General features: G+C 43.3%; 2 protein-coding genes across 2 annotated transcripts in view; both read left to right on the forward strand.

The window, feature by feature from the left end:
- LOC310995018 (uncharacterized protein) overlaps positions 1 to 27,956 on the forward strand; it is a gene marked incomplete at its 3' end in the record, with an annotated part of 162,899 nt that overhangs the window by 110,039 nt on the left and 24,904 nt on the right. The window lies entirely within an intron of this gene.
- The window catches only part of LOC310994986 (NACHT, LRR and PYD domains-containing protein 3-like), a gene marked incomplete at both ends in the record, with an annotated part of 128,852 nt that overhangs the window by 100,727 nt on the left and 169 nt on the right, over positions 1 to 27,956 (forward strand). Inside the window, one exon of the mRNA XM_083983916.1 lies at positions 25,524 to 25,697. Coding sequence (XP_083840042.1) covers positions 25,524 to 25,697 — 174 coding nt within the window. The remainder of the gene's footprint in view (positions 1 to 25,523; positions 25,698 to 27,956) is intronic.

A 27,956-nucleotide genomic window follows, 5' to 3' on the forward strand; every position in this document is an offset into this window, starting at 1 on the left:
GCAGCTGTTGTCAAGGCAGATTTCAGAAAGTCAGAAATTCTATTATCTAAACAAAAATCTGTTAATACATAAATTGCATTTAGACAGCAAAACAGCTTAAGGACATGTGACATTTTGATCCGTCATCATCATCATCATCACCCTAACTGGGTCTCGAACTCACAATCTCTGACACGAAGAACCAGCTCCTAACTCACTGAGCTAATTGGCTGGTAGTGAGACCTGCTGTGTAGCTTCATTTATCCACTCAGGTGAGCCAGTGCCCGGGCAGCTACTGTGATGAAATGGTCAAAATGTCAATAATTCAGTCATCTAAACAAAAATCTGATAATACATAAATTGCATCTTGACAGCATGGAAATGTTGGTGATTTGTTTTTAATGATAAGTGTTTTGCTTCATAAGAGAAAATCTGATGTTTATAAATTCCACTCTCACATTGACTGCAGTTGTTCCCATGAGAGCAGAATTCAAAATGTTCTCAAAAATTCAGTTTTTGACATAAAATTCTGATATTTGCCAAACTTCATCAACCATGACTCCAGAATATTGTCATTTTTTTTCAGGAAGATTGAAAATGTATTTATCAAGAATTTGATGGTATATGTTTACAGTACTGTTTGCAGTCAAACGTTTTCATGCACTGTAGGCTCAATTTTTGCTTAATCAAAAATCCGAGAAACAAGTTTTGTGGAGGACGGTCTGGAGATGCTTTGTAGCAAGTTTGGTGTCAATTGAGCAAAAATTGTGGGAGGAGATACATTTTAAAAGTTTTACAGTTATTGAAAAAAACAGAGTGATGGACTTCATAATTTGTAATAAGTTTAAGTGGACAAAAGTTTCAGCAGTATTGAGGCTACATTGTGGTGAAGTTTCAACACTGTAGCATCTACCGTTGGTTTGGTAGGAATTTTTAAAGTTTTTAAATTTAAACGCTTATTGTGCCCCCCCTAGGAGGGGGGGGCACATGTCCTTGGAGTTGAGTGAATCTGGCATGGGACTGAACCTTTGTGCAAAGTTTGGTGAGTTTTCGCCCATGGGAAGTATGACTTCCTTGGAAGAAGAAAGAAAGAAAGAAGAAGAAGAAGAAGAAGAAGAAGAAGAAGAAGAAGAAGAAGAAGAAGAAGAAGAAGAAGAAGAAGAAGAAGAAGAAGAAGAAGAATTCCTAGGAATACAATAGTGTCCTGTCAGCTGCGCTGCCCGGACCCTAAAAACATTCATTCATTCATTACAGGTCCGCACGTCCCCGTGCGCAAACAACAAGGATAATTGATAACCTCCCCAGCCTAATACACAATGAAACAAAACCTGGGGAGCAAATCACCTACCCCAGCTCCAATAGACTATGGCCAGGTAAAATACAGTGGATCACAACAAGCTATACCTGTTACACCTAGACAGTTACACAGAGCTGCCAAGCCTTTCACCTCTGAGCCAGATGCAGAGCGGGGCAGGAGCTTGTAGCACTAGTGCCCTCCCCTTGGAGGGGGTCAGCCCTATGTTCCCACAGCCCAATGATCCCACAGCCCTATGTTCCCTCATTTCTAAGAAAAAAAATTTCACTGAAAATTTTGAAAATTAGGCCTGTAGTCAACTGCTACTGGATAATAGGTTGGGTGTAATTGACTACCAAATTGGGAGAAATGGGGATAAAATCTCATGCAAATTGATCATAAAGGAAATGTGGGAAAGAAAAAAAAAACTTAGAAATGAGGGAACATAGGGCTGAGGGAACATAGGGCTGTGGGAACATAGGCACGCTCCCCCCTGGAGCTGTGACAGGTCAGCTCCAGTCTCCCTGAAACTGCCAGTTTGCGTCTGCCATTGGTTCACAGCAATTTGAGGGCAGAAAAACTCAGAAATGCAATTTTGCACTTCCTTTTCTGCTGATATGTCCTCTAACACAAGAAAAATGCCACAGGAACATGTGAAAAGCACGAAAAACACAATTTTCACGGGAGGGGGTCTTTAATAACATGGATATATTGAATTCTGCATTTTGATTACTTTCTAATTAATTAGGCTACTCACTGATTCTGCATTTAGGGTCTTTCTGTATAACAGACCGTTGCTAAGTAAAACGGGCCGTTGCTAGGGACGCCGCTCTGATCAGCGGAGCAGGGCAGAAGAACTATCAAGGATTTTTACCTTGTGTTTCATTTTTACCAGCTTCAGACTAGGGATGGGCATTTCGAGTAATTTACTGATCGAGTAACCTAACCTGGTGTTACCCGGGTAACCGATTACTGTAATTAAGAAAAAAATAAAAATAAAATAACGTCATGTCTGATGGACAGAGCGCAGCCGGTGCATAAATGCGCTCTGTCCGTCAGACAGTCGCATCACTGACTCACAGCGTCGTCAGACTAAATATCAGGTGGATAATAAGAGTAGAGATGGAGTTTAAGATGCACATATGGGGCAGATGTGCATCTTTATGCCGGGGAATAAATGCGCTGCGCTCTGAGCGCTGAGCGCAGCGCATTTATGCCGCGGCTGCCTCGGAGGAGGAGGAGAAAACTTTATTTATTTATTTATTTTTTAAATCATTAGCGGTGCTTATTTATTAGTCCACACTACATGTTGGTGCCTTCGGTCCTCTCTGCCTCGCATCGTCTCAGGAAATAACTGGGGAGGTTTCAGAATGTTTGTAAACTGAAAGCAGCAGATTTTCTAACAGATTTGATGACACCTGTCGTCTACCTCCCGACGGTTTACGCCGAGGGAATCACCACAGATTATTGTAAAAGGTTTGAAAGTCCGAGGCTCGATCCAAAAACGCTTGTACACAGCAGAAAATCACGTTGCTTGATCCGAAATTGTTTAACACGACAAAAAGCCGAACCACGGCATGATAATGTAGGTTGATCCGACACTAGACTGTTGCTCTAACGTTCCGTTTTTTTAATCCTAGGTTAACCGGATAATAAATTCATAACCGAGTAGCAGATTACCTACTCGGGTACCCAGGTACTCAGGTACCCGTGCACATCCCTACTTCAGAATAATTGTGATGTTAGAAAAATGACTTGTAGCTGGTTAGAGGGAGAGTGGAGGCTCTCTGCCTCCCTCACCGCTGCTGGAAACCAAACCTGCGATCAGAGCGGACAGAGCGGACGGGCCAGCGCAGTGTCACAGCTGTGACCAGCTGTGTCTGTGCCACCGCGAGTCCGTGACACAAACGTGTCCCGTATCGTAATCTCTTATGACAGACAGGACGACATGAATGTCCACATCGTAACATTTACATGATAATTCATCAATCTACTGATTGATTATCAAAAGCCCGTTGAAAACAACTACACACGAGTCGACCGGGAGGAGGGTGAGGAGCAAACAGCGGAGAAGTGACCGGACTAAGGACTTTGATCAACATTATGTCTCAAATTAATTAATTAATTCATAAACTGTGTAATAAGTGGGATAATATAGAGTTTGTCTGTTGTTGTCACACCTCTGCCTCAGGTATGGGTAGTGGATGGCCTCTGACCCGGGTTAACATAAGAAGGATGGCAAGACACGCTTCAGGTTTATCAGATTTACAAGATTTATTCACCCAAGTGGTTTAGTGAGCAATAACAGAGAAGACCAACATAGTCTGTAAAAAGAGAGAAAACTATAAGTAATCACAATTAAACACATTGAATATATTAATTGAAATAAGGAATTAGAATCAAGAAACTCAAATCAATTAACTATGGCCAATTAAAGCAAATTAAAGTTACAGTCATGACTTAATAATCAAACAAATAAACTTTACCTCCTCAGAGACAGTTGTGGGCCTACTCCTGCGCACCTCAACAGACTGGCAGCATAGAGAGAACCGAGCCTCAGCTCACCCCCTTTTAACCACTTGGCCCCTCCCACTATAAATGGGCCAGTTCACTGACAGGGGGGAAAAGAATTTGCAAACAATCCCCTGCCTTTAAACAATTGTCATGCAAACACCATAACACACACAAACACAATAACACAACAACATGGCTCTAAGTACAGCATATAAAGTTCTCTTAATGTCTTGTGTAGTGTTTGCTTTACTTCTACTTTTGCTAAGATGTTGAGATGGTGGCACCCAGTCAATCACAACACAACCAGTCTCAGGTGTGGTGACTGGGAAGCAATTAAGGACACCATCATGTTCTCCTGACAAGTGTGCACCCTTGTCAGGAGTCATAGGTCCTTAAAGTGACAGTGAGGGCTCACACTGTCACATCACTTCCCCCCTCTCCGACAGCTGTGAGCTCAGGAAGCCGTGACAAGTAATCCGCCAGGACATTCATCTTTCCAGCTCGGTGGCGGATGTTAAAACAATAGGGCTGCAGAGCCAAGTACCACCTTGTGACCCGGGAGTTTTTATCCTTCATCGAGTTGATCCAGCTCAAGGCCCGGTGGTCCGTTTCCAGGTCAAAGGTCCGTCCCAGAAGATAATAGCGTAGGCTGTCCAATGCCCACTTAATGGCCAGGCATTCTTTTTCTACAGCCGAGTACCTGGTTTCTCTGGGCTGTAACTTTCGGCTTAAATAGAGAAGTGGTCGTTCCTCACCCTGTTCTCCTTGTGCTAGGACAGTGCCGAGACCCACACCCGAGGCATCAACTTGAACAAGGAATCTCTGGGTGAAATCCGGGCTTTGCAGGACAGGTGGTGAGCACAGAATAGCCTTAAGGTTATTGAAAGCAGCTTCACATTCGACAGTCCATTTCACTGGATTGGAAGCATTTTTTAGGGTCAGGTTGACAAGGGGGGCTGCAATGGTAGAGAAGTGGGGCACAAACCTCCTGTACCAGCCCGTTAGGCCCAGGAAAGAACGGACCTGCTTCTTCGTTCGGGGTCTGGGGCTGGTTTTGATGGCTTCCATCTTGTCCACCTGAGGATGTATCTTTCCATTACCAAGGTGGTATCCTAAGTAGGAAACCTCTTGTTTTGCCCACTCACATTTCTGGGTGTTAAGTGTGAGTCCTGCAGAATGGACCCTCTCAAGGACTTGGTGCACGTGGGACAGATGGTCTTCCCAAGAAGAACTAAAGACGACCACGTCATCAAGATAGGCAGCACTAAACTGCGCATATCCCTGTAGAACCCGATCCATTAACCGTTGGAATGTGGCCGGAGCTCCGTGGAGCCCGAAAGGCATAACAGTGTAATGGTAAAGACCTGTTGGGCTACGGAAGGCAGTGTATTCCCTGGACTCCTTCTCCAACGGCACTTGCCAATATCCCTTACACAAGTCGAGGGTGGTAATAAACACAGCTCTACCCAGCCTTTCGAGAAGCTCATCAATGCGTGGCATTGGATAAGCATCGAATTTAGAGACAGCATTTACCTTGCGTAGGTCATTACAGAGCCGGATGGTGTTGTCTTTTTTGGGGACAAGGACAATGGGACTACACCACTCACTGTCTGACGGTTCTATGACTCCAAGGTCAAGCATGGTCTGGATCTCAGCGTTGAGTGGCCCCACCAATCTCTCAGGCACTCTGTAGGGGCGCTGGCGGATAGGAGAGGGGTTCTTTAAGCGGATGACATGCTCTATCAGAGGTGTTTTCCCTGGCTTCCCACTGAACAGCTCAGGGAACTCCTCACACACCTGCATGAGCTCAAGAGCAGACTGTGCCGGCAAGTGGCTAAGATCTGGTGGCTGGGTGGTGGTCAGCATGGAAAGATCAGTCCCCTCTACAGTCTCATCCGTCTCCACCTCACGAGCCAGTATTACCTTCTCCACTTGCAACTCCATGCTGGAAGGGTTTGGACTGGATTGGGCCACATCAGCTCCCTCTGTATGGCCCCTTCGTTCCTTCCATTCTTTCAGGAGATTAATGTGGTACACTTGTGACATCTTACCCTTATCCGGGTGTGAAACCTCATAGGTGACAGGACCAATCCTTTTGACCACTGAATAGGGCCCTTGCCATTGAGCCAGCAGTTTATGGCTGGAGGTTGGAAGCAACAACATCACCTGCTGACCTGGCTGTAGCACCCGCTGGCGAGCCTTCTGGTCATACCAGCTCTTCTGCCTTAGCTGGGCCTTCCCCAGATTGTGCCTTGCCTCTGCTCGGTATTGCTCCAGCCGGTCCCTCATCTGCAAGACATAAGAAAGAACACTTCTCGGTGCAGTTTGCTTACCCTCCCAGGATTTCTTCAAAAGGTCCAAAGGGCCCTGAATAGGGAAGCCGTAAAGAAGCTCAAAAGGCGAGAACCCGGTAGAGGCTTGGGGTACCTCTCGATAAGCAAACAGGACAAAGGGGAGCCATTTGTCCCAGTCTCTACCGGTATCGCTGACGAACTTCCGCAGCATGGACTTCAGCGTTTGATTAAACCGTTCCACTAAACCGTCTGTTTGTGGATGATAGGGAGTGGTGCGGATACCTGTGATGCCAAGCTGTTTGTGAAGCTGCTTCATGTGCTGGGAAGTGAAATTGGTACCCTGATCGGTAATTATCTCATCAGGGATACCCACTCGGGAGAAGAACTGGACGAGGGCATCGATGATTTTCGGCGTCTTGATACTCCGCAGAGGGAAGGCCTCAGGGAACCTGGTTGCATAGTCACAGAGGACAAGAATGTATTCATGACCAGCACTGCTCTTTTCAAGGGGTCCAACGATGTCCATTGCAATCCTCCGAAACGGGATATCAATTGCTGGAAGGGGGAGTAATGGGGCCTTCTCTGGTCGCCTCGGTGAGGTCTTTTGGCACTGCGGACAGGTTTGACAGTACTCAATGACATCTCTCACCATTAGCGGCCAAAAGAATCTGGCCCGGACTCTAGCGAGAGTCTTGTCTTGCCCAAGATGACCGGCCCACGGGATGGAATGAGCCAGGTGTAGGATTAAAGGCCTACAACTGGAAGGAACAACCAACCGGTTCTCTGGCTGATCTGCCACATACAAGACTCCATCCTCAAGCAGGTATTTCTCACCTTGGTCTGGCTTCCGAGTGGTCTCCAACTTCCCCACCTTCGCCAGCAGGGGTGCCAGGGAGACATCAGCTTTCTGTAGCTCTCGGATGTCCTCTGGTACCTGCCACTTTCCGTCGAAGTTCAAGTTGGGAAGGACACTAAACATAGGAGTACCTTGGATCTTCTCCAGGCGACGCTGGTGCCGGCTTTTCTGGGGCCCTTTATGGCCACCCTGACATAGAGAGGGATCCAAGTCAGGAAGGGGCTCCAGCCCAAGCTTGACCGTCTGGGACCGGGTAAGGACTGGGTAAGCCTCGGGAACATCTGTGATTGAACAGGACTGTTCTTGCCGCCGGCGTGTTCTGCAAACAAGATCAGGCAGAATAGGCAAGTCTCTTCCCAAGATCATGTCATGGGGCAGGTTTTCAAGGACTCCAACACGGAGTAAGAAAGCCTGATCATCAATGACGACTGTAACATCCATCACTGGATATCTTCTCTGATCCCCATGAACACACTGGATGGCAGTGGCATGCTTGTAATCAAGTTGACCAAGAGAAGCAAAGGAACGGTGAAGGAGGGTCATGGAGCTACCTGTGTCAAGTAGAGCTTGCACTTGATGGCCATTAACAAGCACCGACTTAAGGATGGATTCAGTGTCCGGTTCCAGTTCAGCTTCAGACATCATCTCTACAGCAGATGGCCGTCCTAAAGCTGAACCGGATGGATGAGGAACATGACAAAAGCTGGACAGCTTGGGGCCTTTCAAGGGACAGACTGAGGCTCGGTGCCCTGGCTGTTGGCAATAGTAGCATATGAGCTCCATAGCTGGGCCCGGTTTTACCCCCCCCTTTGTCTCTCTCAAAGTGCCTTGCACATTCACTGGGCCACCCGCTCGGTAATTGTCCTTTGTCTCTCTCAAAGTACCTTGCACATTCACTGGGCCACCCATTCGGTAATCCCGGGTCCTGTCTCCAGCAGCTCTGGTATTTGTCCGTGGGGGTGTCAAACCTTTGCGGGCATTGAGGTACTGGCCAGCAAGCTTGGCTGCAGTCACCCCATCTTCTGGCTCATGCTCCTTGACCCAGGTTCTCATCTCATTTGGCAGCATACGCAGAAGTTGCTCCAGGATCATCACCTCAGCGATTTCCTCCTTTGTCCGCTGCTCAGGTTTGACCCATCTCCTGTACAGTCCTTTGAGTCGGTTATAAGTCTCTTTGGGAGCCTCACCCAGGGGCACGTGTGTTGACCGGAACTGCAGTCTGTAGGTCTCAGGAGAGATATCAAATTTGGCAAGGAGTGCTTCTTTAAGTTGGGCATAGATGTTGGAAGAGTCCTCATCCATTGACGAGTAGGCATCGAGGGCCTTCCCACTCAAGAGAGGGACCAGTCTGCAGGCCCATTCCGACTGTGGCCAGCCCCAGGTGCGAGCTATGCGCTCGAAGCGCACCAGGAAGTTTTCAATGTCCTCGCCCTGTTGGAAAGGGAGCAGCTTGGGGACGTGTCGTAGGTGCATGTCAGTGGGGCCCACAGCCTGCATGGACTCACTGGACTGTGGAGTAGAACTGGGGTCCAGGGGTTGGCGTGGCTGAGGAGCCGGTGTGGAAAGTCGCCGTAATTCAGTTCTGGGCGCTGGGGTGGGAAGAGGCATGCGGGGACTTTCCTCAACAGAAAGGTCGATGGGAGGGACAGTGCGTTGGCGGGCTCCAGCGCCTTGGTCAGGGCGCACGAAGGCTCCGCCGACTCCAGGCACTGTCATAGCCGTTTTCAGCTGCCGAATTTCCTGGACGAACACATCTTCCCTCTGTTGCTGACCAGTCAAAAAGTCCTTTAGCAGGGTGACCAGCTCCAAAGTCCCAGCAGGGTCCGACATCGGTGGCTCCACCAACCCTGGTCCCCTGATCTTCGGCTTAACCACGACATCCTCCCAGCCTTTCTCATCTCCGAACCACTCCTCTTCCTCCAGCTCCTCCATCAGGGCTGCTCCACCCACAGCCCCTGCCATGGCCTCCTCTTCAGCCTCCTCTGTCATTGTCACCAACTCTGCCACTTGGGATCGTAAACCTCGTCTCCCTCTGCCAGACTTCTTTGTATAAACCCTGCGGCTTGCCATCCCACCACTGCCACCAAATGTCACACCTCTGCCTCAGGTATGGGTAGTGGATGGCCTCTGACCCGGGTTAACATAAGAAGGATGGCAAGACACGCTTCAGGTTTATCAGATTTACAAGATTTATTCACCCAAGTGGTTTAGTGAGCAATAACAGAGAAGACCAACATAGTCTGTAAAAAGAGAGAAAACTATAAGTAATCACAATTAAACACATTGAATATATTAATTGAAATAAGGAATTAGAATCAAGAAACTCAAATCAATTAACTATGGCCAATTAAAGCAAATTAAAGTTACAGTCATGACTTAATAATCAAACAAATAAACTTTACCTCCTCAGAGACAGTTGTGGGCCTACTCCTGCGCACCTCAACAGACTGGCAGCATAGAGAGAACCGAGCCTCAGCTCACCCCCTTTTAACCACTTGGCCCCTCCCACTATAAATGGGCCAGTTCACTGACAGGGGGGAAAAGAATTTGCAAACAATCCCCTGCCTTTAAACAATTGTCATGCAAACACCATAACACACACAAACACAATAACACAACAACATGGCTCTAAGTACAGCATATAAAGTTCTCTTAATGTCTTGTGTAGTGTTTGCTTTACTTCTACTTTTGCTAAGATGTTGAGATGGTGGCACCCAGTCAATCACAACACAACCAGTCTCAGGTGTGGTGACTGGGAAGCAATTAAGGACACCATCATGTTCTCCTGACAAGTGTGCACCCTTGTCAGGAGTCATAGGTCCTTAAAGTGACAGTGAGGGCTCACACTGTCACAGTTGTTATAGAGATATAAACCCAGACAGGATGTATGAAACCCTGTCATTTTGTCAAGAAACTGTCATTTCCATCCTGCGGTTTGCATGCTGTCATATGAGGAGACCTGTCAAATCGGACACAAATATGGCGGTGGTCCCTTCGACATGACGTCACTGCAACCCATGAATAGCAATGCCTTGCATAGAAAGACACAGTTTAGGTTCAGACCTCAGTGCATGATTAGAGCCAATAACCATACACTTTGTTTTCAAGACATTCAGCTTTAACTTATTCTCCAAAACCCACTCTGAGGCTAGCAATAATTCATGTTGAAGTAACCTTTTCACTGATGTAATGTTATCTGCAGAGACATGCAATGTCGTGTCACCCGCATAAATTACTGCACCTGCATGCTTTAATACATATGGCGTGTCATTAACAAATATAGAGTATAGTAGCGGCCCAAGGCTGCTCCCCTGTGGGACCCCAATATTCAGCGTTGCAGTACTTGAGAGGGTGCCATTAAACATCACACATTGCTGTCGATTAGACAGATAACTTTTCAATAATTTGAGAGCTGAATCATTTAACTTGTAAGCAGACAGCTTTCTGAGTAACAGCTCATGATCTATAATGTCAAAAGCTGCACTAAAATCCAACAGCACTGCACCTACAATTAATTTCTCATCAATACTTTTTAACCAATGATCCGTAAGAGATGTTAAAGCAGAAGTAAGCGATCCGGTCGTTTTGGCTAATGCTGCGTTCCAGGCAGGCTTTTGAAACCGTAAATTACAGCTTCAAGTCACGACTTACGACTTTGTAGCGTTCCAGGCAACCCACTCGTGTTTTTCCGACCTGTTTTACCTGTGAAAGTCACTATAACGGCCACTCGTAACTTCTGACCCGTGAACTCGTACCAGATCGAACTGGTACCACTTCACAGGTCGGAAAAACACGAGTTACGGGCTGCCTTGAACGCACCATAACAGTCCTCATCGCTACGTCACCACATTCACGGCGTCCCTTGGCTGCACACACAGCCCTTCATGCCGTTCTCTCTCCTCATTGGATAAAAACTGTAGGATACGAGAAAAGTTTTCTCCTTGGCTCAGAGCAGAGCAGAGTGACTGACAGACCCGTGTTTCGGTCCAAACACTCTATGTAAGTGATTGCTGTCGGAAGATATAACTATTTAAGACTTATATTAACACAAAAATATCGCTTACTTCTGCTTTAAGGCTGAGCAGGTCGAATAGCCTGTTTTATAGGCATGTTGATGCTCAGAATTGATGCTATTTTCTTCGAAATACTTCTGAATTTGGATAAAAAAGATTTTCTCCATAATTTTGCCTAAAACCGGCAAAATACTAATCGGTCTACTGTTAGGTCCTGATAGAGGCTCTCTATTATTTTTCGACAGTGGAGTAATCTTTGCAACTTTCCACAGCTGAGGAAAAACACAACCCTCAAAACATAATTTAAAAATGTGAAAAATTGGCCTCACCACTATTCTGGCCGATAACTGCAATAATCTGGCATCTAAATTATCAATACCACAGGGATTATCACATTTAATTGATAACAGAAGTTTCTCAAGCTCCTCTTCCTTGATCATACTGAAACTGAAGTTACATTCCTTACCCCACATAATCTCTTTTTTGATAATGGAATCTGAAAGCGTACCTTGCCCAGGCAACATTTGAGATCTGATTGCGTCAACCTTTTTAATGAAATACTCGTTGAAATAATTTGCAATATCCTTTGATTTCGTTATAAATACACCATCACATTCAATAAATGTAGATGTATTATTTACTTTATCCTTACCTATAACATCATTAAGTATTCTCCACATTTTTTTGCTATCATCCTTACACTCTGCAAATTTAGATCTATAGTATTGCTTTTTCTTTTGTTTGTTCATTTTAGTGATTTTATTCCTCAGTGCACGGTAAGCAAGCCATTTCTCTGGGCTTCCATTTTCAATAGCAGACTTCTTTAGTAAGTTTCTTTCTTTAATATAGCTTTTTAGTTCATTGTCAATCCAGGGCGCTTTAACTGATCTCAGTGATAGCTTCCTAATGGGAGCATGTTTATCACAAACAGCTGAGAATAATTTCATAAAGGTGACTAATGCGGCCTCAGGGTGCAAACAGTCCAGAACAGTGTGCCAGTTTACATTTTTTAGATCATCTGTAAATTCTTTTTCTGAGAAAGTTTTATAAATTCTCCTTCGTATTACTTTTGGTCCAGCTTTCGGTACCTTTGTTTTTATCGTTAGTGCAATTATGTTGAACATATAAACTGGTGTTTGTACATAGTGTGTGGATGGTTTCTAAATCCATCTTTTCAGTCTCAACATTGATCTTTAAATCACCAATCAACGTAGGTTAATGAGATTAATGACCTTGGTATTGATAATTGTATTATTTTAATCCCATTGAAGGCATCTTTTTTTTCTCTGTTAGATTCTTTGTTGAAGTCTGTTTCCATGACAACACAAACAAAATCACTCATCACCATTCAGAACTTCAATAATGATGATTTATGATCCTTTCCAGCTGATGGATTCATTTAAGTCACCAAAATAAAGCGTGTCCATTTCCATAGTGACTGAGATCCATGTGAACTCACAGCTTTATAATTTTGTAGAAGTGAAAGAAGTTTAACACCAGTCAGTGGAGCCTCAGTTCTCTGACTGGATATTCATCATTCATTGAGTTCAGCTCTTTTATCTTTTGGACCAAACTATCCAGACTGTAGTAAAACTACGACACTTTGAGATTTGATGTCAGAGGTGTGAACTTCGTACTGAGTGTGAGCTCTTTGATGGAGGAGATGACAGTTTCAGAAAGCAGATGGTTCGGCGCTTCTTTGTGCTGCAGTGGAAGATGATGATCCAGTTTCATTAGTTTGATTGATTGATTGATTTACTTTATTGATCCCGAAGGAAATTCAGGTGTGGTCAACAGCTCACAAAGAATCAGTCACACACACATACGATAAAAACAGGTTATAAATATCTAAAAATAAATAATAATAACAATAATAATAATAACAATAACTAAAAACTGGAGGTTAGACTGGCTTGAGGACAAAGACAAAACCACACACGACAGCAGAAACAGAAACAAGAAGGACAGAAGTGTTCCAGCACATCTGCCTTGGATTTCCCCCCACACCGCTTCTTCTGCTACTCCTACTACTCCCCCTCCCGCCTCTTCCTCCCACTCAAGGAGTTGTGCAGCCTGATGGCTCGGGGGACAAATGACTTTGCGTGTCTTGTGGTTGAACAGTTCAGTGACCGCAGTCTGTTGCTGATGGTGCTCCTCTGCTGGTTGAAGGCAGAGCTCAGTGGATGGTCGGCATTGATCATAATTGCCCTGAGTCTGGTCAGTGTCCTCTGCTCCGTCACCTCCTCGACAGAGTCCAGCTTCAGGCCCACCACTGAGCCTGCCTTCTTGATGAGCTTGTTCAGCCTCTGGATGTTCCTTTTACTGCCGCTGCCACCCCAGCAGGACACGACATAGTCAAAATGTTACAAAGAAATTAAGTGCTTGAAGTCAAATTAAAGTGACTACTCATCTCCACATCAGTACAAACTTGTCTTTTTTTGTTTTGTTTTTTACAAAACTCATTCATGTAAAAAATAGATTGTAGTTGGTGTAAGGTGATATCGAGTCAGCTGCACAGTGACACTTTATTCACTCCATGTGTTTGTTGGTGTAGATCTTCATCAGCCTCATCCTCAGGTCCACACCAGAAGAAAAGCACAACATTGTTGATGTTTGAATTCTTCTTTTTCATGAATTGTCAGTGAAGTTGTTGATAAATGAACAGATGATAAACTGCAGCTGTGTTGTGTCTTGTTCTCTCCATCAGACACCTGTGAACTGGAAGTGGACATGAACTCAGTGAACAGAAAACTCAAACTGTCTGACAACAACAGGAAGGTGACATGTGTGACAGAGGATCAGTCATATCCTGATCATCCAGACAGATTTGACCGCTTGTATCAGCTGCTGTGTTCAACTGGTCTGACTGGTCGCTGTTACTGGGAGGTCAAGTGGAGAGGAGTGGCATACATATCAGTGAGTTACAGAGGAATCAGCAGGAAAGGAGACAGTAAAGAATGTTGGTTTGGAAGAAATGATCAGTCCTGGAGTCTGAGCTGCTCTGATGATGGTTACTCTGTCCGTCACAACAGAGAAACATCCATCTCCTCCTCCTGTGTCTCTCACAGAGTAGCAGTGTATGTGGACTGTCCTGCTGGCTCTCTGTCCTTCTACAGTGTCTCCTCTGACAGACTGATCCTCCTCCACACCTTCAACACCACCTTCACTGAACCTCTGTATCCTGGGTTCTGGATCAGTCCTGGTTCCTCAGTGTCTCTGTGTCCTGTGTAGGTCTCACTGTCTCTCTATCTAGACAGACAGACAGACAGACAGACAGACAGACAGACAGACAGACAGACAGACAGACAGACAGACAGAGTGCATACGGAAAGTATTCAGACCCCCTTCAATTTTGCAGCTTGTATTGTTTTGAAAACCAGCCTACAGCTCCCGGTATCTTTGACCAATCAAATCTATTCTGGTCTGGGGGTTCCTGATTGGTTTAAGGGCCAGACCTACCCTGTCCTAACAGATTGGGAAGGGCATCTCTGCTTACTGGGATTTTTATTTAATTTCTTGCTTTGTTTTATTATTAACTGTGTGTACATAAACACACATAATGAGAAATCTGGGACAGTGGAAACTGAAATGTACAGAAAGGATGTAACTTTGGAAGGATGTCAACTTTTTTTTTTTTAAGTACAGTATTTTTTTTGTGGCTTTTTCGCTTTTATTGGAAAACACAGTGGCAAGAGAGACAGGAAATAGGGAGGCAGAGAGGGGAGGAATGACATGTAGGAAAGGGACATTCGATGCGGGATTCGAACAGTGAGAACTGTAGCCTCAACACATGGGGCAGCTGCTCTACCAACTGAGATAAAGGCTGCACCAGGAATGTTTCCTTTTTAGACCAATGTTGATGCAATGCTAATGTAAATGCTATGTTTTTGTACACTGTAAAAGAAGATAAATAAAGGTCTCAGGATCTCAAGTTGCAGCTGAAGTGAGGAGTGTGATTTAAAAGCCTCAGGATTGCATTTGTGCTTCGCTGCCAAAAACCATGGGACTGCTCCCTCTGGCTGACAGAATATCCCTTTAAATTTTTTAGATTTTTACATCTTCACACCCCTAAATTAACACAAATTAGACCATGGAACCCCATTGGACAAAATTTTGAAGCAAATACCAGAAATACACAAAAATGTATGTTAGGACCAATGGCGTGAATTTTTGTAGAAAAAATTCTGGAAAGAAGTGGTAAAATTCTCCAGAAAAAAAAGGTTAAAAGTTTTCTAGGGAAAAGTGGTAAAAATTCTCAAAAAAAAAGTTTAAAAAAAAATTCTAGAAGAAATTGGTAAAACTGTTAAAAAAAAAAATCTAGAAAAAGTGGTCAAATTTCTGAAAAAAGAAAAAGAAAAGTTGACCGTCGATTGACTTAGTCGACACTTGGGCTGTAATAAAGAGAAAAAAATCAACTAGGACTGATTCTGACTCTCAGTTCTCCATGGACTCACATATTTCAGAGGCTCAGATAAAAACGCAACCGTTCCTCTGCTGATCAATCATCTCAGACACCAACAGATAAAATATCTTTAATCCAGGAAACAGCAGCAACATCACAGATCACATTAAAAACAACTTCAGTGACTTAAAGTTTGTTCAGTCTCAGCAGGTCGATGCTTCAGTGCTGCAGATAATCAAGTTTTATAATGTCAGGAAGCCTGATCTATAATCTATAATCTATAATATCACATCATAACTTTACTCCAGTGGAAGTCCAGATCTACAAACCTGGACTTCACCTGGGTGAATGCAGAATAAAAGGAGGTGAAGAATCTGTTTTACAAAGAGCTTTATTAAACAACTGGTTGAACATGACAGAAAATAAAAACTGTTAACGACACTGTTTCTAATCAATACTCTAATCAATCCCCATGATCTGGTTCCTTTTTTGTTTTTGACCCCAATAATCAGATTAATTCAACCATGGTGACTTTTATTTTGAAATTCTGCTTGAACCTTTAAAAAAAAAAAAAAAATCAAATATCGGTACATCAGTGTTTTAACCCCTCGATCTCCATCAGCTAAATCAGTTCTGTAGTTTCTTTCTCCTCCACAACAGGAGGAAGAGCATCAAGTGAAAACATCTGTCTAATCACACACACACACACGCACGCACACTCCTACTGTGCAATAATAAAACTGTGAAACACCTGTAGCAGGTTCTAGTTCAGACTTCTTGTTAAAACAGTGTTGGGTCGGGTCGCTTGTCTAAGTGTGTGTTTGTGTGTGTGTGTGTGTGTGTGTGTATCAGGATTAACACCATTGCAGACAGTCATATGGATGAGCGTTCAGAGCACAGCAGGTCGTATGATTGTGTTTGCAAACAGCAGCTCCACCCTCTTATTAATGTTGCTGAACCACACCAATATACAACCTGTCAAAAGACTTTCTATATATGAGCTTCTTCATGGAAAAACTGTTCATTATCTTTAAACTACATTAGGCTGAATCTAATTTTGAATTGCGTGACTGACGTTTCTTTTACTGTATCAGGTAAAATATACAGTGATTATGCTGAAGCCTGGCTGCTTTGTCACTAATGTTACATGATTATCTCATGTGCAGGTCACAACTTGTCCACCACTTGTGGAGTTGTTGGATTGTGTATTTGATGAGTTTGATGAGGGACAGGGGACCTGTACCGTTCACCTCCATTGTGTTCACTGAGCAGCTCACGTCTCTGCCCCGCCGATCTCAAAACAACATGCACCGATAATTAAAAGTAATGAATCTACTGCTATGACTATAGGGATTATGGTGAGAGGAGGATCTGACTAAATGTTGAACTATGCTTTTATGTAATTCACTGCACACATAAACATATTAGATTGTTTTTTGCAGAAAATTGGAAATGTAACATTTTGAACAAAATGCAAGTTGATGCAAAGGGCTCAGCTGTGACTGTCAGCTGTTGATGAACCTGAATCTATTGCTCCCTGGAATATGACTTACCACCATCTAGTGGACAGACCATAGAACTACACCTCTCTAAACAGGTTAGATGTCATTCTGATGATTCTTTTAGGTGTGGACTCTAAAGTTATGAGGATGTGAATCAGATTAAATGCACACATACAGCAGGACTATTGAAGAAGTCGGAGCAGCTTCTTCTCTCCAAATGTTTCGTCAACACATGAAGGTGGAAAGTGTGTGAAAGTCGACCTGAAGAGAGTTCAGCAGGTGAGAATCTTCAAATGTCTGATGAACAGGATAAATGTGGTCACATGTTGTTGTGTCACTGTTTGACTGGACATGAGGAAAGTTTTTGATGCTTAATGGGTGTTTCAGATTAAGTCAAATTTTGTTATGAATGTCTGTTGGAGTTAAAAGACAATTATTTAGGAACTATTCACATTTGTGTTAGTGTTTGATAGAAGCACCAGAGGTCTGATTGTAACCTGAGACAACGACATCAGAAATAAATGCAGAGAGTGACAGAACTGGTTGGACAGCTTTGGTCAAAACTGATCATATGATGTTTGGACTACATGTCCTTAAAACCTAGTCAACACTAGTAGAGACTTGTCTTCACTGCAGCTTTGTTCCCTTCCTAGATGAATCTGTTCAAGAGCAAATACATATTCAGTCAAAGGTCAAAGGTCAAAGGACAACGTGCTGTATGACTTGTTGCTTGGGGGAGGAATCAACAGTAGTTTGATTTAGGAAAGATCATTAACACTAATGATCTTTCCTAAATCAAACTGCCCTAACCCTAAAAAAAATATGTCCTCAAAGGACTTTTTTTTTCGTTTTTCATTCTTTAATTTTTTTAAACATTATCTTTAACTCATTGGCTGCCAGCCATTTTCAGATCAGAGAGCCCCATACTGCCAGCCGTTTTAGAGCATTTTGAACGATCTTATAAGACCCACAGAATATTGTGTTCTATGACTATATAAACACCGAAACTACCAAGAGAAAGAGTAGACTCTCTTTGTTCAATAGGAAAAAAAAGTTTGTTTCTACCCTTTTCCGTTCTTTTGTAAACAGCAGTAGAACGTAGGCTGGTTTCGCCAAAAACAGCAGTTTTTGACCAAAACACTGAGAAAACAAGCTTTTTGTGGAAAGAAACATGTCAAGCAGAACAGTGACTTTGACGTTGATATTTTTTGCTTTAGTGACACCTCACACATCTGAACAGTGTTCTCCTTCTATAAAACAACAAAAACAACACTGAGAAAGGACTTTTGATGGCAAAATAATAATTTATTTACAAATATCAGTAAAAATGCATTAACTTTTTTGTACGTTTGTAGCTGTCACATGACCTCTGCCCCATGGTCGACCACTGCTCGATCCACCACCTGTAAATTATAGAAATATATAGAATTACCATAAAAATACATCTCTTAGATGTAGTCAAGTGTGATGTGGAGTTTTTTTTTTTTTTAACCTTTCCGATCAAAGCGATCCGCCCTTCTCTAAGCAGTAAAAGTTAGCTCGCTAGCAAGTTAGTTTATTTTATTATTTTTACCATTGATGTATTATATTATTACCTTCATGTCTTTCTGGAGCGTGGGGACGAGTCTCTGCTGCTCCTGGTTGATCCGGATGGAATCGCTCGGGTCACGTCCACCGAGCCGTCAGTTGAGCTGGGCTCTGGTCTGTGGTGACGCCGTCAGCTGCTGCTCTCACCGGCCGCTCGGCCCGGCTTGATCGCCTGTGTCCAGCGTCGGTGTCGGTCGTCGGTGTCTTTTTCAATGATCTCCGTCGTTTTCTCACGATCGCGACCCTCTTCCTTTCCGAACTACCGCGACACACACGGTACATAATGTGCCGACGTGCGGAACACATAGGCTCCGTGCATAAGTTTCTTTAGCATATCTCTTGTCATCTCGCTTCTTCTTCTCATAATCAATGCTGATCTCTCATCCAAAGAGGGCACTGCTGCCACCTACAGGGCCTACAGGGCACCTACACGTCATTACACTAGTTTACAAGCCTGATATTGATGGACAAGCTCCGCCAGACCGTCCTCCAGCCCTTCCCGTTGAAAAACGCAATTGACGTCTATCGACGTCAATGGCAGTGAACGGTTGTAATTAGATTGACGTCTATAGACGTCAATGGCAGCCAATGAGTTAATCTGTTAAGCATATATCTTCAACTTTCGTTCCCCAGACTGAAAACATTGTAAAATTATTCCTCTGAACTGAGAGTGAATGTATCACATAAGCAGTATGGACTAACCACATTACTGAGATGTCTTCAAATGTCCAATTAACAGAATAAATATGGTCACATTTTGTTATGCCACTGTCTGACTGGTCATGAGAAAAGTTTTTGATGCGTAACCACCATCTAGTGGGCAGACTATAAAACTGCACTTTTCTTGTGATTTCCATCACTGATTGGATTTATTAAACAAGTTAGATGGGTTTTGATGCCACTCTGACGTTTTTTTAAGGTGTTGACTCAGAAGTTATGAGGATGTGACTTCTAATCAGATCAAATGCTGACATACAGCAGGACTAATGAAGAAGACGGAGCAGCTTCTTCTCTCCAAATGTTTCGTCAACACATGAAGGTGGAAAGTGTGTGAAAGTCGACCTGAAGAGAGTTCAGCAGGTGAGAATCTTCAAATGTCTGATGAACAGGATAAATGTGGTCACATGTTGTTGTATCACTGTTTGACTGGACATGAGGAAAGTTTTTAATGCTCAACAGGTGTTTCAGATTGAATCAAATATTGGTATGAATGTCTGTTGGAGTTAAAAGACAATTTAGGAACTATTCACATTTGAGCAACAGAGGCCTGATGATTGTAACCTGAGACAACGACATCAGAAATAAATGCAGAGAGTGACAGAACTGGTTGGACAGCTTTGGTCAAAATGAGACATATGTTGTTTTGACTCCACGTCCTTAAAACACAGTCACCACTAGTAGAGACTTTTCTTCACTGGAGCCTTACTTACTAAATTAATCTGCAAATATATTCAGTCAAATATATTCAGTCAAAGATCAAAGGATGATGTGCTGTATGTGCTACTGTTGTTACTTGGAGGGAGAATCAACAGTAGTTTGATTTAAATCAAATTGCCCTAACCCATTTAAGGACATTAAGAATGTCCTTATTTAAGGGCATTAAGAATGTCCTTAAATGATTTTCTTTTTTTCATGTTTTGATATTTTAAACATTGTATTTAATCTGTTAAGCATGCGTCTTTAACTTTCTTTCCCCAGACTTAAAACATTGTGAAATTATTCCTCTGAAATGAGAGTGAATGTATCAGTATGGCCTAACAACATCACTTCTATTGTAATCAATATTTCAGTCAAAATTGCACATTCCTGTGACGATCCTGTATTTTCCTGTGTTGTTCACTTTTCCAATCTCATCTACTGGATGTTAAGACGCCCATTATTATGTGTCCTGTGAAGTGAGTCCTGTTGTGATGAAGCCTGTTGTTGTGTTTGTGTGAAGGTGCTATGAATCAGTGTGAGGACAGAGAGGAGGGAGCCCCTCCCTCTAAAACCACTCTGAGGAGGAAACATGAGAGCCGGACCAAAGCTCAGAGGTGAGATGAGGATCTCTCTTGGTGATACTGGGCAACATCAGTGAAAACCAACTTGATTTCTCATGTGATTTTATGTTTATTTGGGTCATTATAAGGTTGAGTATATCTCATTATTTGTTATTTTCCTTGTTACCAGAAACAAGAAGCAGGGAGAAGACTCTCCTGTCCCCAGCTGTTTGTCCATGAAGAGTGACGGGTCTATTATTTTACCCTATAATTTTAAAAGTGGACAACAGTCTGCTGACCCCAGCTGTTTGTCTATGAAGAGTGACCGGTCTCTGGTTTTACCCTTTAATTTTAAAAGTGGACAACAGTCTGCTGACCCAAGTTGTGTGCCCATGAAGAGTGAATGGTCTAGGGTTCCGCTTGATGACGTCACAGAAAGGTAAAACCTTATTATTCTCTATATAAAAGCTTCATTCATAGAAAACATCTTTAAAAACTCAACTCTTAGACTTTATTCATGGAGCACTTAAAAAACAAACAAATGTGACCAAAGTGCTGCACAGATCAATAAAAACATGCAATTATTAAAATACCATAAAATACAGTAAGTAGTAAGTAAGTAGTAGTAAGTTTACAGTAAGTAAAATGCAATAAAACACTAATGACCTAAAGAAACGAAATATTGGTAAAAGTCAAAATGTGTCAACCCAACGCCAAGGAGAAAATGTATGTTTTAGGGAGGATTTAAACATCTTTATTGACCCTGCTGACCGGTTGTGCAATGGCAGGTTGTTCCAGAACCAAGAGCAGCCGCAGTAAAAGCTCGGTCATCTTTGGTATCTGGAGGAGAGATTGCCCTTTACTTTCGATAAAATCCTCACTGATGTGATTGTTTTATTTCATGTTCTAACGTTCATCTGTTCTCCACAGAGTTCTCCAGGGGACATCAGAGGTTCTCAGTGATCAGTCCACCAAACAGCATCACACAGACCTGGACTCCATTTTTATGGTGTGTAAATGTTCATCTACACACAGAACTGATGACTACAGCAGCCACCAAGAAATGTTCAGCTACTAACAATGTCATGCTGCTTTATTTGTTTTACAAAACATTTCTCGCCATGGTACTTAATTTATTTTTATCAGATCAGCAGGTTTGATTAACATCTCTAAATCTCTCTGTGTAGCTGTGAAGAGAAGTGGATATGATTAAGCACAGTCCTGGTGACTGATGATCTGATGTTTGATCAATGTGTTTATACTGAAAGTGAAGTTTACACAGCATGCTATTGTTTTTCCAGCTGCTGGAGGAGAACATTGTCACTTTTGTGAAGAACGAGCTGAAAAGAGCCCAAAAACTTCTGAGTCCAAATTGCTCAGAATTATTAGATGATCCTGACAATGATGATGAGGTAGTGGGTGGTGATGATGAAGATCAGAGGAGGAGCAGAGAGTCATTTCTGAAGATCACAGTGAACTTCCTGAGGAGAATGAAGCAGGAGGAGTTGGCCGACTGTCTGCAGAGCAGTAAGAGGATTTCTAGAACATTTTCAAGTAGATCTAGTAGATCCTAAAATGTTATTATCATTTCTCCCATTTAATAATACCAATTGGTGTTGTATTTTATATCGTTGGAAAGCCTGATTAGTCACCTTTACAATGAGGTACAACTTGCAAGGATCATGCATCCGTGAGATGAGCAACACAGCTAAATGTGTGGGTAGGGCCCCTAAAAAAAAAAAGCCACGCAATATTCTCCTGTCGGTATTTACTCTTGTTTTGACCTTTCTGTGCTGCCAGGTGTGTGTCAGTCACAGGTGTATGACTGGCTTACCATGTGTCCAGACTTGCTTGGCGGATTGGATGATTGCACTCTCCCACGTGGGAAAAAAAACGTGTGCAATTTTTACACTTTATTCATTTTACACCGTCTGGGACCTCACTATTGAGTGGAACACAACAGCTTGGCAACTACACATGCCAGTCACTGGCCTGGCCACATTTAGCTGTAGGATGACATCCCATTACTCAACCAGGAGTTGTTCAAGGTCAACCAGTGTGGTTTTGTTGGTCACTCTAACATGTACAGCACGGCCAAGCCGATTTCCACAAGTGTTCAACTGTTGCTTTCATTCCATGGATTCACAATCCTTACAAGTTGTACCTCGTTGTAAAGATGACTAAACAGGATTTCCAACGATATAAAATACAACTTCACTTCTTACGCCCTGACGAAGAGCATCTGGTCGAAACCGGTCGGCGTCTCATATATTTGAATAGAGATATGCCCTAAATAAAATAAAGGCTTTTTAAAGAATTCCTTGGCTCAGTCGGAGTGCCTAAAGTAAGCGTTTTGCTTTCGCTGTTTCTACAACACCAATTGGTTTTTATCAAAGATGATTGACTAAAATAATATCTCCAAACTTTTTGGAGGAGTTTATGTTATAATGGACTTTCTTAAGTGCAATTAGATGTTAAAATATTGACTTCATATTTCATTAATTGATCTTATGTTTTTCTCTGTTTAGAAAGTCATGCTGCAGTTTGTCGACGTGAACACAAATTGAACCTGAAGAAGAAGTTCCAGTGTGTGTTTGAGGGGATCTCTAAAGCAGGAAACCCAACCCTTCTGAACCAGATCTACACAGAGCTCTACATCACAGAGGGAGGGGCTGGAGAGGTCAATGATGAACATGAGGTCAGACAGATTGAAACAGCGTCCAGGAAACCACACAGACCAGAAACAACCATCCGACAAGAAGACATCTTTAAAGTCCTACCTGAAAGAGACCGACCAATCAGAACAGTGATGACAAAGGGAGTGGCTGGCATTGGGAAAACAGTCTTAACTCAGAAGTTCACTCTGGACTGGGCTGAAGACAAAACCAACCAGGACATACACTTCACATTTCCCTTCACCTTCAGAGAGCTGAATGTGCTGAAAGAGAAAAGGTTCAGCTTGGTGGAACTTGTTCATCACTTCTTCTCTGAAACCAAAGAAGCAGGAATCTGCAGGTTTGATCAGTTTCAGGTCGTCTTCATCTTTGATGGTCTGGATGAGTGTCGACTTCCTCTGGACTTCCACAACACTGAGATCCTGACTGATGTGACAGAGTCCACCTCAGTCAACGTGCTGCTAACCAACCTCATCAGGGGGAAACTGCTTCCCTCTGCTCGCCTCTGGATAACCACACGACCTGCAGCAGCCAATCAGATCCCTCCTCAGTGTGTTGACATGGTGACAGAGGTCAGAGGGTTCAATGACCCACAGAAGGAGGAGTACTTCAGGAAGAGGTTCAGAGATGAGGAGCAGGCCAGAAAGATCATCTCCCACATCAAGACCTCACGAAGCCTCCACATCATGTGCCACATCCCAGTCTTCTGCTGGATCACTGCTACAGTTCTGGAGGAGCTGTTGAAGACCAGAGAGGGAGGAGAGCTGCCCAAGACCCTGACTGAGATGTACATCCACTTCCTGGTGGTTCATCTAAAACTGAAGAAGGTCAAGTATGATGGAGGAACTGAGACAGATCCACATTGGAGTCCAGAGAGCAGGAAGATGATTGAGTCTCTGGGGAAACTGGCTTTTGAGCAGCTGCATAAAGGAAACCTGATCTTCTATGAATCAGACCTGACAGAGTGTGGCATTGATATCAGAGCAGCCTCAGTGTACTCAGGAGTGTTCACACAGATCTTTAAAGAGGAGAGAGGCCTGTACCAGGACAAGGTGTTCTGCTTCGTCCATCTGAGTGTTCAGGAGTTTCTGGCTGCTCTTCATGTCCATCTGACCTTCATCAAATCTGGAATCAATCTGATGTCACAACAACCAACAAACTCCTGGCGGTCTAAAGTCTTGAGAGAAAAATCTGAATCAAAATCTTTCTACCAGAGCGCTGTGGACGAGGCCTTACAGAGTCCAAATGGACACCTGGACTTGTTCCTCCGCTTCCTCCTGGGTCTTTCACTGGAGACCAATCAGACTCTCCTACGAGGTCTAACGTCAAAGACAGGAAGTAGCTCACAAAACAAAACAGAGATCATCCAGTACATCAAGAGAAAGATCAGTGAGAATCTGTCTCCAGAGCATAGCATCAACCTGTTCCACTGTCTGAATGAACTGAATGATCGTTCTCTAGTGGAGGAGATCCAACAGTCCCTGAGATCAGGACGTCTCTCCACAGATAAACTGTCTCCTGCTCAGTGGTCGGCTCTGATCTTCATCTTACTGTCATCAGAAGAAGATCTGGACGAGTTTGACCTGAAGAAATACTCTGCTTCAGAGGAGGCTCTTATGAGGCTGCTGCCAGTGGTCAAAGCCTCCAACAAAACTCTGTATGTGCATATATCCATCTGGATTAACCTTTTGTCTTTGGTCAAGTCAAACAAATAAATGATCTGTTACTGGTACATTTTGTGTTTTTCTCCTTTCAGGCTGAGCTGCTGTAACCTCTCAAAAAGAAGTTGTGAAGCTCTGTCCTCAGTCCTCAGCTCCCAGTCCTCTAGTCTGAGACACCTGGACCTGAGTAACAACGACCTGCAGGACACAGGAGTGAAGCTGTTGTCTGTTGGACTGGAGAGTCCACACTGTACACTGGAGACTCTCAGGTTAGTGTGCAGCTGTTGTGTATTTATGATACTGATCTCTTGTTTTCTTGAAGTGTTTAATGCTTGTTTTGTTTTTTGCCTCCAACTCCTCATCAGACTGAGTGGCTGTAACCTCTCAGAGAGAAGTTGTGAAGCTCTGTCATCAGTCCTCAGCTCCCAGTCCTCTAGTCTGAGACACCTGGACCTGAGTGACAACAACCTGAAGGACTCAGGAGTGAAGCTGTTGTCTGGTGGACTGAAGAGTCCACACTGTAGATTGGATACTCTCAGGTAGGGTGAATTTAGCAAGGCTTCATATATTTTTTTATGATCTTGTATTGAATGAGGTGAAATAATGAAGTGGGAAGGTTTGTAGAATTGGGAAATAGTTTATTAGTTTAATATATTATCTGAAAAACACACAACTCACACTGACTCAATATATCTCTCTCACTCGCTGTCTGCGTGTTATGTGTACAATTTACAAATTAATTTAGAGGTGTGTGTGTATTTGTTCAGTCTGTCAGGTTGTCTGGTCACAGAGAAAGGCTGTTCTTCTCTGGCCTCAGCTCTGAGCTCCAACCCCTCCCATCTGAGAGAGCTGGACCTGAGCTACAATCATCCAGGAGACTCTGGAATGAAGCTGCTGTCTGCTGGACTGGAGGATCCAGATTGGAGACTGAAGACTCTCAGGTATGGACAGATGGACAGACAACATCAGCTCTCACACTGTCTCTGTTTCTTTGACTAACTGATTAACTGAGTGAAGGTGGATGAAGTTGATCCTGACTTTGTTTCCTCCTCCAGGATGGACCATTGTGGACCTCAGAGACTGAGACCTGATCCAAGGAAGTGTGAGTGTCTTTTAAATTCGTTTTCTGAGAACACAGCTGCACGTGTTACACTAGATTTTTACATTTTACAGATGTACGAAGTCTAATTTCTCCAGAGATTTATTTAGGAATGAGTTTTTGTTTTGTCAGTGTGGATGGAAAGATGTTAGAATTCAATCAATTTAAATCCACAAACAACAAACTGATCACATGGGTCCAACAAAACAAATCAAAACATGTTATTAACAGTGCAGCCAACAGAACCATAAACACAACAGGCTATAATTAATGTCACAAAGATGTTGAAAAGATAATTAAAGTAGTCTGAGATGGATTTCGCCTCCAGTTCCTCCCTGAATTTCAGGCCTGGGGCCAGATGTGTGACACATCTGTACAAATATCAGACACCCTCAGTGTTTAACATGTAAACTGGTGTTTGTATGTTAAATGTTGAGTGTGTGGATGGTTTATAAATCCAACTTTTCAGTCTCAACTTTGATCTTTAAATCAACAATCAAACTCATATTAATGAGATTAATGACCTTGGTATTGATAATTGTATTATTTTAATACCATTAAAGGCATCATTTTCTTCTCAGTTTTTCCTTTTCATTAGATTCAATAATGATGATTTATGATCCTTTCCAGCTGATGGATTCACTATAAACAGCCAGATGCTGAGTAGTTGTGATGCTGCTTTGCTCAGATGTTCAAAGACCAGTGCAACAGTTACGACATGGCAATAAACAACTGTATCGTCAGCATAAATTGTAAAGAGTAAAGTAAAATGTGTCCATTTCCATAGTGACTGAGATCCATGTGAACTCACAGCTTTGTAATTCTGTAGAAGTGAAAGAAGTTTAACACCAGTCAGTGGAGCCTTAGGCCCAATCCCATTTCACCCCTTGGCCCTACCACTTACCCCTACCCCTCCGTTTTGCGCGTTCACGTGTAGGGGTAGGGGTGTCCCAATCCCCGTTAGGACAGAGGGGTAGGGGGAAGGGGTAGGGCTACATAGCCCTCCAAACGGAGATTTTTCAGAGGCACACTCCAAACGGAGGGGTATGAAAAGTTTCCCAGAATGCATCTTGCGGCAGCCGGCAGCGGTGGCTGTAAAACGAAAAGCTGTTTTATTTCTCACTGTAGCGCGGTTATTACGTCACTTTATTAAGTTTTAATATTTTTTCTTGCGAGAAAGTAACTATTTAGGTCCCAAATGTGCGATTAGTTTACCCAAATGACGGCGGGTTAGAAGTATGCTCCGACGTTTTTTCGGAGAAGTGAAGCTCCAGGAGGAGCGGCTCCTCACAGAGACAGCGGCCGGTCTGCAGCGCTGCTCCGCCGGCCAAATTACGTCCTTGTCCCGGTCCCGCCGGGAGAGAAGGCGGTCGTTAATTAACTTATCCGCGGGTTTTTAGAGGTTTACCACCAGCATGTTAAATTCTTTTTAGCATTTAAATGTTGGTCTTATTGATGAAATCTGACAATTGTGGCAGTAGCATTAGTTTATTTGGATGAAAAGTTATGCTTCATGTACCAGACAGAGGAGCAGGCAGCGCTGCCTCTGGGCTCTGTGTACAGAAATCACCACATTTACATCAGTAAATAAATGTTTTACAATAAACCGATCAGTCTGCATTAAGTTTTATCTTATTTTATTAAGTTATATGGAACACGCTATTTGATTTCTGGCAAAAGCTCGCCGCATCAGCTTACGTAAAAGCCAGTGAGACTACGTGATGACGTATGTGACTGTTGAAGGGGTGTCCCAATTCGGAGGGGTTGACTTTCTACCCCTACCCCTTGTAGCTCCGTTTCAAGGGGCGAGGGGCAAGGGGTTGGGGTAAAAAAGAGAAATGGGATTGGGCCTTAGTCCTCTGACTGGATATTCATCAACACTGAGTTCAGCCCTTTGCAGCTTTTGGACCAAACCATCCAGACTGTTGTGAAACTTGTTTGTAGCAGACGACACTTTGAGATTTGATGTCAGAGGTGTGTGAACTTCATGCTAAGTGTGAGCTCTTTGGTGGAGGAGATGACAGTTTTAGAAAGCAGATGGGTCAGAGCTTCTTTGTGCTGCAGTGGAAGACGATGATCCAGTTTCATTAGTGACACTTTA

This window comes from Trachurus trachurus (assembly GCF_905171665.1).
Source record: "Trachurus trachurus genome assembly, chromosome: 12".
NCBI classification, from domain to species: Eukaryota; Metazoa; Chordata; class Actinopteri; order Carangiformes; family Carangidae; genus Trachurus; species Trachurus trachurus.